General features: G+C 33.5%; 1 protein-coding gene across 1 annotated transcript; it reads left to right on the top strand.

Annotated features, from left to right (window-relative positions):
* Positions 1-1,010: 1,010 nt before the first annotated feature.
* Positions 1,011-11,251, top strand: LOC108782707 (solute carrier family 41 member 1). The gene is made up of 9 exons (XM_018551037.1): positions 1,011-1,054; positions 3,956-4,063; positions 4,699-4,974; positions 6,520-6,797; positions 7,422-7,746; positions 8,691-8,985; positions 9,313-9,518; positions 9,653-9,801; positions 9,880-11,251. The coding sequence occupies exons 3-9, from the start codon at positions 4,701-4,703 to the stop codon at positions 10,057-10,059; spliced, it is 1,707 nt and encodes a 568-aa protein (XP_018406539.1). The 5' UTR covers positions 1,011-1,054; positions 3,956-4,063; positions 4,699-4,700; the 3' UTR covers positions 10,060-11,251.
* The last annotated feature ends 1,563 nt before the right edge of the window (positions 11,252-12,814 follow it).

Below are 12,814 nucleotides of genomic sequence, written 5' to 3' on the forward strand. Positions count from 1 at the left end.
TAAATCACTCCAAACTGGAGGTTTTAACAAATTTTATGGATAAACTACCGTCGAGATTTGAATGAATAGTTCACTTTAGGAATCAATAATCCTTTCATCGATGCTTTTTATTGAGCAAAATTAGAGCGCTAATATCTCGCAACATGGGAAAATTCTACTTTAACACGTTGGCTGCCATAATGAGCACTATAGTAACAGACGGCAAATTTTTCAAGTACTTATAAAAGTTAACGTTTGCAATAAGTAAATTTAATATAAGATTTTTAATGACGTAATATAGGCCCCATAAAGGTATATATTACATAATAATTTATCATTATATGATAACGATAGTTTAGCATACACGATAAGACACACAAAAATCGCTAGGCAAATAACGTGTTAAACATCCATTGTATATCTTTTTTCTCAGAAGAAATAATGTGGATTCCGTAGATTGCGTAAATGCATCTCAACGTAAATCCCGTAATTCTTAATGACACTCCAGTCGGTAATCCTTCGTATAAAGGTCAGGCGGGGAAGTCTAAATTTCCGAGTCACTCGCGAATCGATCTTTAAGCACACGCGATTCGCCTTAGTATCGGGCTCCCACCTATCGCCAACGAGATAGCGCACGTGCATGGCATACGTCGACACAACGAGGTAGACGTACGAGCGCCCGGACGAGGACGAGTAGGAGTACACCTACTGACAATCGAACTGCGGTTTCCTTTTATCAGTCAAGCCGAACCGTGCGCGACACGCGGACACCTCCACGCGATCCAACTAAATCAAACGCGCGCTAACTAAACTTTTCTTAATTAAGTGCACGACACTTAACAACGCTGGAAATCCCAACGGAGTATTCGAACCTGTCGCGAGCTGCTTCACGGAAGAACTCTCGCGGAAGAATTCTCATAGAACTTCAAGACCGCAAAACATTCGCTCACGAATTGGTACCAAGACCATCGTCCAGGTTACTGATACCATCCTCAACGTCGACGAATTCTCCAAAAACAAGCGTTTCATCAGTGAACTTCGACACGCTGGCGCAAATTCGATGTGAGCTTTCTGCGTAAGTAACAAATTACTATATATCTGGATAATTTTTATTTTTTTTTATCAATAATTGGTATAATCCCGAGAGCTTTGTTGTTGAATTATCACGAAGTCCCAACGGTCAGATAGGTGTGTGTATGATTGATTACTGATAAGTAAAACCGAGAGATTTTCTGCTTTTACCCTGAAAAATTCAACTAAACTTGACCCCCACAAAGTGCCCGCGAATCTTTATGTACAGCAAAAATCAAATGGCTGAATTATTTAATCAGTTTAACATACAAAAAGAAATATCAGAGATATCGATGAATTTGAAATAAATATAAAACGAACGAAATTGCGTAAATTAGGACGTATACAATTTGTGACTCCTTCAAAGTTCATTTTTAAAAACGCAAGTAGATACAAAAATTAAATAAATACTGTAGTTGAGATAATTCTTAAAAGTTAAGACAAGTAAAATTTAATTTTCAAAAAGTTTAAAGTATATTTTTCAAAATACAAATGCAACTATACTCTGTCGCAATAATGTGCCTTGCTGAGTAATTATTATTAATGGCTTTACGAAGGAATATGTCAAGATGAAGAAATTGTTTACAAATTTCGAATAACGAAAAATTTTTCTGCAGAATACACGTACGAAATGATTATCTTGTACGATACCGCACAATTTTCAGCACGCAATTAATCTTGAGCAAAGTCTAAAGTAAAAGAATATTATTTATCTGTTTACACGAATACCGTTTGCTCTGTCGCGAGAATTATATCAGATAAAATTATAATATAATATAGGTATTGTATCAAAATATCCTCTCTCTCTCTTAATATAATAATTTTTAAAATTATCGATAATTATATCTCCAATCAAAATGCAAGATGAAGCACGCAAAGTTTGAATCACTTTGCATAGTTATAACATCAAATTCCGTATGGTGCCTATACGAATTAAAGAAACAGAAATAAATAAAAAGTTACGATTAAATATAGGAATATACATATACATATGCGTTAAAACAAAATTATATTAGGAATAGCGATCTATCAAATTGAATTTTGTGATCACCGATTACTTATTTTGTCGGTTATGAAATTAAAGTTATAATAAATATAATAATTAATGTTAATTAAACAATTTATTAAAATTAACTGATAATTATCGTTTTGTTCATTCATTTGTTCATTAAATTAAATTTGACACATATATATTAGAAATATAAAGATCAAATTTCCTAGTTTAATAGCATTGATTATTATCGTATTTTACGTTACCTATTATTTCTTTTGTTCTATTATTTTACCTTTATAATTTATCCCTTCGTTAATCCTTAATTGACAATTATCTCAAAAAGTAAACCGTCATCAATAGTCCGCGTGATTTATTTGGCATAATCTAAATCAGACTTCTCCCAGATTTTTGCGAATCGAAAGCTATAAACTGTAGGCAGACGTAGCAAAAGACGCACGCGTCCCTTTTCCGCAAACGCAAGCGTAATTCAGTTCCCGTGACACGTGCGATCAGATTAAGTCACGACGCGAGAGAGAGAGCTTTGGTTGCTTCTATCACCCCAAACGTATGATCAGATTAATCGCGACGCTGATTCTGCATATTGCGTTACACGAAGTGTCAGGAGCACCGAGCCCTCTAGTCGGAGCAACGACTTGACTATTCATGATTACCGCTATCAATTACCGGTGACGAACTATTAAGAAATATCAATGATGCTTTATAAAGGAAGACTACTTCAGCTACTTCAGCTTGCTATTAAAAAATATCTGATAAGCAGCAATGCGTTTAATAGGTTAAGCACTGCTAAAGACTCGAACAGAGCAGAATCCTTTTTTCTTTTTTTGGCGAAATATGTTAAAGAAACGAAATAAATAAAACAAAAAAAATGTGATATATGAAGCTTTTATATGTGAAGAAAAAATGCCATTCTTGCTGAAATTATATATTTTTTATTGCGAAATATGTGAAAAAAACGAAATAAATAAAACAAAAGAAATGTGATATATGAAACTTTTGTACGTGGATAAAAATACATCATTTTTACTAAAATATACCTTTTAAAAGTCATTATTCTATCTCACTTGGTGTACGAATATTTATATTTGTTACTTAAATTGAAATATAAACATTGTAAACAAAGAAATATGAATTGATGAATAATAATTGCTCTTGTTCCTTGTTACAGAATTTCTGTTTCAAATATCTGATTACTTATTACAAGATTTTTAACTTAACTCCACGTATCGCAATGTCTAACAGTTTCAACAGGTAGAAACACGTACTAATGATAAACTTGTGACTATTTTTACAGACGACTCATAACTCATATTGTACGAAAACACATAAACCATCTTGGTCGCGATTAGGTATCGACTGCTTCTGTTTGGTGAACATTCTCGTTTGTTACGAATTACGCGTCCGGTGTCGCCAAACAATTAGGTATACCTATATAAAACTATCGATTTTAATTCACGCTCGCGAATGCCTCTCGATGAGCGAATGTGAGTTTCGAGTTTCCATTCTCTAAACGCGGATCGGATTCAAACTCAAAAAAATTTTGCAGTATCTAGTTCGCGTTTCACAGAGTGTGTAAACGATGCGTTTGCGTAATCGCGATTCTGAGATTCCTGACCTCCTGTTTCTCTTGTCTTTACATTTTTATACTCCCGTTGTGTTAATCGGCTTTTTTTCCTCTAATCGATAAGCGCGATGGTCTCGACTAGAAGATATGCAATTACGATGACTTCAATAGCCGTGAATCGTGATAAGCCTCGTGCGATAACGGTGTTAAAATCGTTAATACACGAGTTGTCGATAACTCGCGCAAATCATTTGATTACCTGACAATAACGACAATCAGTTTTCCTGGATGATCTTTTACGTACAGTTGCGTATTATCTATTTTTACAGGTTGAAAATTGCAGAAACAGGCAGATCCGACGTGAGATTATCGCAAGTTGATCCTAAAGTCTGCCGAACAGGCATTTATTGCAACACCGTAGGCCAACAGCGAATTCGGTATGTGTATATATATTAAATTTTATATAATAAATGCATTAAGAAAAAAAATCATTAAAAATCCTTTGCGGAATTCCGATATTTGGCTGCGTTCAAAATTGTGCAAATTTCGTCTTGTTTTAGATAATAACACTTTCGTAAATACTTATTATAAATACAGTGATAACTCGAGCTTCTTTAAATGTATCTCCTTCAGACTTAAAATTTATTTTCTATTGGCGAATTAATTTCCATACTTTTCAGTTGTGCATAGTCGCCCAGTTTTGTGCGTCTTATCGAAGACAAATCAACCGTTTTAAAAATATGAACGCAACAATAAAAAATAGAGTTTCATGTGTAATACATATGTTAATTTTGTAATTGCATCTTACATTATTATAAACTGTTAATTTTCATCAATTTTATAATAAATTATTATAATTCACCAGTAATTATAACATGTATATACTAATCCAATTCCATTAATTATCAAGTGTTTTAAACTAATACATTACAATTGAGAAAAGATTTAAATACAGAAACTATTACGCTATTTAAGTGATTCTCAACTTTTCAAACCTAAATCATGGATTTCTCGAAGAGCTCAAATAAAGATCGGAATGAGCCTTTTGCTCAATTGGACCCTTGCCTTTCAGATATGGTCGCTTTTCCGGACTCAGAGATTGAACCGACGTTGATGAATGGCAGTGGCCTCGTACCGATAGACAACAATCGAAACAACAATGTTAGTCTAGCGAACACCACCACTAACGTTGGAAGAGTCAGAGACCAAGTTTTCACTATACCTCGTGTAACAATGCCGAACGACAAGGACAACTATGACCTGAAATTCGACAATACCGACAAAAGCAATGACAATAAGCAGAATGTGGACATCAATCCGGAACCTGTTTTTGTGAAGAAAATCGTCGGTAAGAAAAGTTATGCGAGATTAACGCACGAAATCATGCATGCATCTATGTTCATGCGATCAAATGATAATACCGAAAGTCTTGCACAACATTAACAAGAAAAGATAAAAGTCGCTGGAAAATTTACATAGGAAAAGCGTTCGGTTTAGACATTATAAATTATTACATCTTATGTAATATATAATAAATTCTTACGTCAATAATGGTATCGATTGGTTTCGATCGCCGCAAATGAAGATATGCAATCTTTACTACATCCGGGCAAACCTTGAGTCTGTGGCATTGAAGTTTGAATTTATTTGAATAGAATTAAAACATAGTATCAACTCCAGTACGTCTCATAAGACGTACTCTAAAAATTTTACTCTTTTTGTCACTCGAGCATTGATTAGTCTCAACCGATGCAAAAATAAAGAAAGAGTATAAAAATATATATTTAAGATGGAAGTTAAAGTTCGAGTATAAGATAATTTCGTACATTTAAAATTTAAAATTTACTTATCTTTATATGACGCCATTCTCGCTGTTGTTATCTTTATTCTCGTATATTTGTGGTTGCGTAAAAAAATTGTGTAAGTATAAAATAAGTCATCAAATTGGATTATAACCTTTCGGAATTAATAGCTGCATATTTATGTAGACTAACTGCAATGTCGTATCAATGTGAAAATTACATGAATAACGCACGAATTTATCTGCCATGACGAATTTTGCGCAATTAACAAAAAGTAGAATCTGCGGAATATACACGAAAGATTTATTTTCTCAATAAAATATACTTGCGCTATGCTATAGCAGAATGTACCGGGTACCATTTAAAATTCTGACGACAGATAATGACATCATGATCGTTATCGTTTTGCATTACGGAATTCGTGTTTACTTTACACTTACAGGAAATGAATTAATTGTCACCACGATGACAAATCGCAGATATAGTGAGAAAAAATCACACAACACCAACAATAGTGATTATAACAATTACGACGCGAAGTAATTTACCGATAATTTTTACCCCCTAACCGTTCTACAGTCGTCGGAATTCAGGATACTATAAACTCGCGCCAGTTTATAATATCGACGCGGAAAGAAAACGCGTTCAGTGAATGTCTCGCGTCGTTTACGTACCTTTACAGAACGTGAGTTTGTTTACACGAGGATGACGGCGCGCGGAAATATTGACAGCTACTAGGAGACTGACTGTCATCAGTGAGCCTTTCCTGCTCTCTTAAATCACACGTAAAATCAGCCGAGTGAGTCTTAATTGCGCGAATTAATTACAATGCGGAAAAGAGTTATACAACGTCAGTTCATAAATTCGTCAGTTTATGAATGCTCATTTTTATCATTATTTTTAGAGAAAAATTATCAACCCAGAAATCTCTCGTAGTCGGTAATTATTTGTTCAAATAAATCGACAAAACTCGATCGTATCTCTCAAAAGAATGGTCCAATTATTTAGGATACTCATTGCGAACTCCGCTTGAATATTCCCGACTGTCCGTTGAGTGGGATTTTACTTAACATGTACCGATGCGTCGACAGCCGGCTTAAAAACACCTGGCGGTCAGATGGACAAGAAGAGCACGCCCGATGGAGTAAATGGAAATGGATCTCTCTCCAGCGGCAGTTCCATAATCACGATTTCGTCGGAAGCTGTTTTGGATCCTGACGCGGAACGTAATAGGAATCCAAGCGGTCATGGAGGCAACAAGAATATCAGAAACGAAAAATGGTATCACACGATTCTACAAGTGTCAGTACCCTTCTTAATCGCTGGTTTGGGAACCATTGGCGCCGGTCGTGTTCTCACCATGGCGAAAGTAAGAGCTTTCCCTGAAGAATCTAATCTTTTTTTTTCTTTTTCTTTTCATCTTTTCTTTACGTTATCTTTTAGTAGAAATGTCAATCCTTGTACAAACAGAGATAGAAGAATAATTTACTATTATCAAAGATAATGCCAAAATTAATATTCTCCTGAATATTTATTCCGATCCATTTTATTAATAGCGGGATGTAGGATTCGATGTCGATCTGACGCGATTGTATAAGCACCTTGACGTTTACATTTTTAATACGGATCTCATGTAGATTTCAGACAAAGATTACAGGTGATCGGTAATATACGTTATTATCAAAGAATTTATCCTTAATCTTTCGATTAACTAAGAACTAAATAATCACGTTTTATCACAATTTCATGTGCACATAGTATTATATTTTGAAATTTCCTTCTCTAAAACAAACGGTGACAAATCAAATTGTCAACAATATGTTTATCATGAGATAAGAATAAGTAACTTATTATGTTTTATGTGTTACGTTTCTCTCAACGTAGCGATATTCTTCTAGGCTTTACATGTCAATCAAAGTAATGATAAATTTATTTCTATATCATAGAATATCGGTCTATATAAATGTTCTAATCTGAATGTATCTGATTCCAGAATATGGTCGCTTTTAAAGATGTTCCTCAGTTAATGATCTTAACTACAGCGCTGCAGGGTCTGAAAGGCAATCTCGACATGTGTTTGGCATCGCGGTTATGCACACAAGCAAATTTAGGCAACATGAACAACCGTCGGGAGATTATCAAGATGATCGTCGGAAACGTCGCCTTGGTGCAAATCCAGGCGATCGTCGCGGCTGTTTGTCTGTCGTTGTTCGGTATGGGGGTAGGCGCGATCAATGGGAACGACTTCGAATGGAATCACGCGGTACTGCTAACGGTTTCATGTATGTGCACGGCGACTAGTTCCTGCTTTATCTTGGGTAAGCCATTCTCTCACTAATATGCTTATTAAACACACCGACTAATGCACACTTTTTACGCGCTAAGCTCCCGTAAATCGATACTCCCTTGAAGTAACTATCCATTCGCCACTTATCAGCAATTAGCATTAATAATATCTGCTATCGCAGCTTACAACTCAGTCACGCATTATATTAACAGATTATCTCTTTTTATGATAGCAGAACATACATGATAAAGATATGCTCGGAGATCATAAATGATGCTTTTTATATACGCGTTATGTGTTTACGTGAATATATAGAAAGGCCTATGTTTCTTTCTTGTATTGTAAAAACGTTTCCGTTCAGACGCTTTTAATAAAAAAAAATAGTATGTACTCATATACTCATATCTAAAAAATAAGAAATATAGGTTACTATATTATTACAATCCATTTTTTTGTAGACAAACATATTTGTGTATTATCGTATTCTGATTTTTTATTTATATCACTTATCAATATTTTGCGTTTATTTTTGTTCGCGATATTCTAATGAAGCTCGAAATAATTACTGATTCAAATAATGTACGATTAATTTTCATTTCTAATATAGAATGTGGTTCTCGTATTTCATTACCATGCAAAGCGTCAGATTATTATATAATCATACAATCGTTAAGGATATTAGAATGTTGCTTCCTTAACAGTAAAATCAATTTAATGTATAAATTCGTTTTTCTTCCTTTTTTCCTTTTTTATGTATTTGTAACATTATTATAAATTGTTTTCAATTATAGGTAGTTGTTTTTCTTTTATTGTAATCTTCTCGTTCTGTTTAATTTCTATTTATTAAACTGTTAAACTTTTGTTCTTCTTCTTAAATTTTATGTTTAATAATATCATACATCCATTTTTACATTCTTTATTACAAATGCAACGAAACGAATTTTTAATTGTTAGAAAATTATTTTTCCTTTACAGATTTCGTTCTGATCGCCGTGATCATGATATCCTATAGATACAAAATGAATCCAGACAATCTGACGACTCCTCTAGCCGCGTCTATCGGTGACGTCGTGTCCATCAGTATTCTCTCCACCGTTGCATCAGAATTTTACAAAAGGCTATACACACAAGTATGGATACTGTACATCGTTATAGGAATGTACTTGGTGCTTTTGCCGATTTGGATTATAATCGTGCTGAAGAACAAATACACGAGAACAGTATTAAAGTCTGGCTGGGTCCCCATTCTGTCTGCTCTTATGATCAGTGGGTTAGTATAGCCAAATTGGCTTATTTTATTTAATCTAGCTTTCTGAGAGAATTTTATTCCAAGTCGTTTGTCCACGAATATTCCAGTCAATCTCTTTGTCTCACGATTATATTATTAATTCATTATCAATTTTCATTTTTGCTCTATAATTAACATAATCTTGCCATTATTAACATTTAATTAGTCGCGCAAAGTTTTTGCGATTCCCAGTCATTTTGTTTAATAACATATTTTTGTGAAACTATAATTACAATTCGATTATTATTTTGTTTAACATACAATGTTAGTAATTGCATTTTTTTATATCTATTAATATCTTGTTTTTAGCGGAGGTGGATTAGTTCTTGAGAGAATGATCGACTTTTATAAAGGATCTGAAGTCTTTCAATCAGTCATTAATGGGATTGGCGGCAACTTAGTATCGGTGCAAGCGTCTCGAATGTCAACCATGTTGCACCAGACTTCTATCCTGGGAATTCTACCACCACACGACAAAATTTGTGTGACACCGTGGGACGCGCTTTTCGTAGGATGTACGTATAACTCCACAAAGAAAATAATAATTGGAATTAACACGTTTCTAATTCCTGAAATTACTTTAATATTAAAATTTTTATTATAAATGTTTAATGTCCGATATTTAAAAAAATTTCTTTTTTATAAATAGCAATATATGCCAAAACCGCAAGATTGCTCCTCGCTATGGCCATCCCCGGTCAATTGATCTTTGTTTTCATCGCTAATGCTTTAAACCCGGGCGATTGCAAGATACATGTATACTTTGTATTCTTTTATGTAACTGCTTCCTTATTGCAAGTAAGTCGCGCAATTTCAAATATTTTATTTCGATTTTGCGAACTGTAGAAACAAAGTCATAATCACAAATTATTTCAGGTAATGCTTCTGTTGTACGTGGCACACATAATCATTCACGCGATGTGGAGGTGCAAAACCGACCCAGACAACTCGGCGATCCCCTACTTAACGGCACTGGGTGATTTGAGCGGATCGCTGCTCTTAGCGTTAGCTTTCTTCTTTGTATATTTGATACAGAGACCGTATTGTTTCGATTAAGTGAAACGTAAATCTGAGGTAGAAGTAAAGTCATCGCACAAGTACAAATGCACATATACACATATACACAAACATACGGCGTAAAGAACTTTTAACAATCCCTGATTTTCTCATTATGAGACACGAGGATTGGGTACTCTGTGCTGTCAAAACAATTTAAATGCCTTGCTTCATGGTATTATATAACTCGAGATGACTCGCGAAACTGAAAAATAACGATAAAATAATGTCAAGAAGCGAGATACAATGAGGGAAATACTCAGATCACAAAAATATCTTTGTTAACAAGAATTTCGAAAGACAGTTGTCAGTAATGTTTCTGTACACATGTAACCGGCTGTGAACTACAAGTGTGATGATCATGAAGCAGCACGATAATTAGCAGTTTTAGAATATATATTTCACTTTTTTTTTTCACAGAACGTCACAAACCTCTTGCAAATGAATAAGTGCCTAGTCAATTTAATAGTAAACAATACGTACGTTCGAAAACTGTCTAGAAGATATTTAGATTCATTAAAAAATCATCAGCCTTTTAGCCATCCACAGAAACGTCTCTCAGCGTTTTAGAAGATTTGTAAATAAATAGATTGCGCGCATCGTCCTGACGAAGAATTCCCGTCGCCACACGAAATAAGCTAATAGTATCGCGACGTGTTCTAACTTGAAGTGATAATAACGTATTCTTAAAGAAATATAGCAACATGTTTTAACTGTAAGCGATAGCGATCATAATTTATATAGTGGCCGTGAAGAACCGGAGCTACGAGCAAAGCGAGCGAATCAAGTGCCAAGAATTCCTGTATTTTTTATCTTGAAAGTCGCAAGATGTCCAAAACGATCATCTTACCACGAATGGGACATCATTTAATTGCACAATCGTACAATTGCATCGCAATTGCGGCTCAATTAAAGCATTTCAATGACATATTATTAAAGCAAGCGTTGATTACTACTTCTCGTCACAATCTTACACACATATATTTTATTTAATTACGTAACGGCCTTTGGGACACGCCTTACGTAATACTCAGACAATGCCACGAATTAGTATGCGTTGATTATTTGTCTTTGAATAGATGTAAGGAATTCGCATTTCGAACGTCCACCTTCGCAGCACGTTGAACATGACTACAAAATACTCCAAATATCGCTGATCCAATTTTAATCAAAATACTTTAATTTTAATGTTTCCAAATTCATCAAGAATTTATAATAGTCTTTTATTTATCATAGAGATTTTTAACCCTTATTTCTTCTCCTATTTATAGAACAGCATTTTTTAATTTTCTTCTTCATATGTATATTGCATCCTATAATTTTTTCTTCGTATGTATGTACAATCTATAAAAATAAAAAAAAATTGAAGAGATGCTGTAAATAGGACGATAAGAAGAAAAGAAAGGGTTACTAGCATTAGCAAACTTTTTGCACGTAAAATGCAGTGTAACAAAAGTTCAACGTGCTAAAATCTGTACGAAAAACTGATATCATGAAGAATCATTTATGAACTTATTTTAGAACAAATTATTTAGAAATTCAAATGTATTCATGTCTAAAATATTTAAATATATTTTTAATGTACACATTTTATCCACGTTTTACGTAATGTCATTGCAACGTACAATAATAAACATTTATTAATTGATACTAAGCTTGCATTAACCTAATAGAAATTTTAATTTAAATTCTAATCTAAGGCCTGATTGCACCAACGTGATTTCGATTTTAAGCGAAACTTAAACTGTCTCTGTCTCTGTCTCCCTTGCGGCTTTAAAACGAGATAGATAGAGTTTTAAGTATCGCTTAATTAAAATCAAAAAATGTTGGTGCAACCGGGGCTAAGAGAATTTTAATAAAGTTCAGTGTAATTTTAAACAATATAGATAAGGTCGTTCCACCTTTTGGTAAATTTTAGGTCACTGTCTTACTCTCTTAGGCTTTTACTCATTTACTTTTTCATTTATCCACTAAATAAATTATCATACGGTTTATCTGAAGATGGAACGTCCAGCCCTAATAATAATAAATAAACTGGATTCATTAAATTCCTATAATATTTGTACTAAATTAAAACATGAAGAAGAGTCTTGAAATAATTTTTAAGCCAATAATTGTATCACGTTTAATAAAATGAATAAAATTATATGATTGACAAATATTAAAATATTTGTGCGACCGTATAATTGACAAACAAACAAAGAAGACAGCCTATAATAGTCATAGCTGGATCATAGTGCTTATTATAATATAATTATGTGTGAATTTTGTGAAATGGAAAGTTACTTTATAAAATTAACAAGTTACTCGTTATCGAGTAAAAAAAGTAACGAATTATCGCGCGCGTTACTAGTTATCACTTTTTAAAAATAACTCGTTACTGTTACGGTTACTCGAAAGATAACTTTTCGTTACTTTTTCGTTACTTTTTAAAAATCAATCTGAAAATGTACTTTTGCAGTTTTTTTATTCAAACATTAATAAAAGCAATATATATATAGTATGTATAACACTGAGACACTGTGTACAGTTTTATTTTTTAGTTCTTTTTAACGAAATTTCGTAATTCTAAAACCTGTAAAATATGCAGCAAACTGAGATATACATATGTTTGATGTATCACATAGAAGATAGAAATGCAAAATAATTCCTGAAATAATGGTACTGTATATATTTCTCAGCTGTCAAAGATCACTTCAGAATCGCTACAGCAGTTGACAGCTAAAATATTTCAGGAATTTTTTTATACTTTGTA

This window comes from Cyphomyrmex costatus, unplaced genomic scaffold (assembly GCF_001594065.2).
Source record: "Cyphomyrmex costatus isolate MS0001 unplaced genomic scaffold, Ccosl1.0 scaffold133, whole genome shotgun sequence".
NCBI classification, from domain to species: Eukaryota; Metazoa; Arthropoda; class Insecta; order Hymenoptera; family Formicidae; genus Cyphomyrmex; species Cyphomyrmex costatus.

Excerpts from the sequence above, each read along its gene's own strand:
- LOC108782707 (XM_018551037.1), top strand. The coding sequence starts at position 4,701 with ATGGTCGCTTTTCCGGACTCAGAGATTGAACCGACGTTGATGAATGGC. Across the intron at positions 4,975-6,519 it reads TTTTGTGAAGAAAATCGTCG|CCGGCTTAAAAACACCTGGC; the intron begins GTAAGAAAAGTT and ends ATGCGTCGACAG. Across the intron at positions 7,747-8,690 it reads TAGTTCCTGCTTTATCTTGG|ATTTCGTTCTGATCGCCGTG; the intron begins GTAAGCCATTCT and ends TTTCCTTTACAG.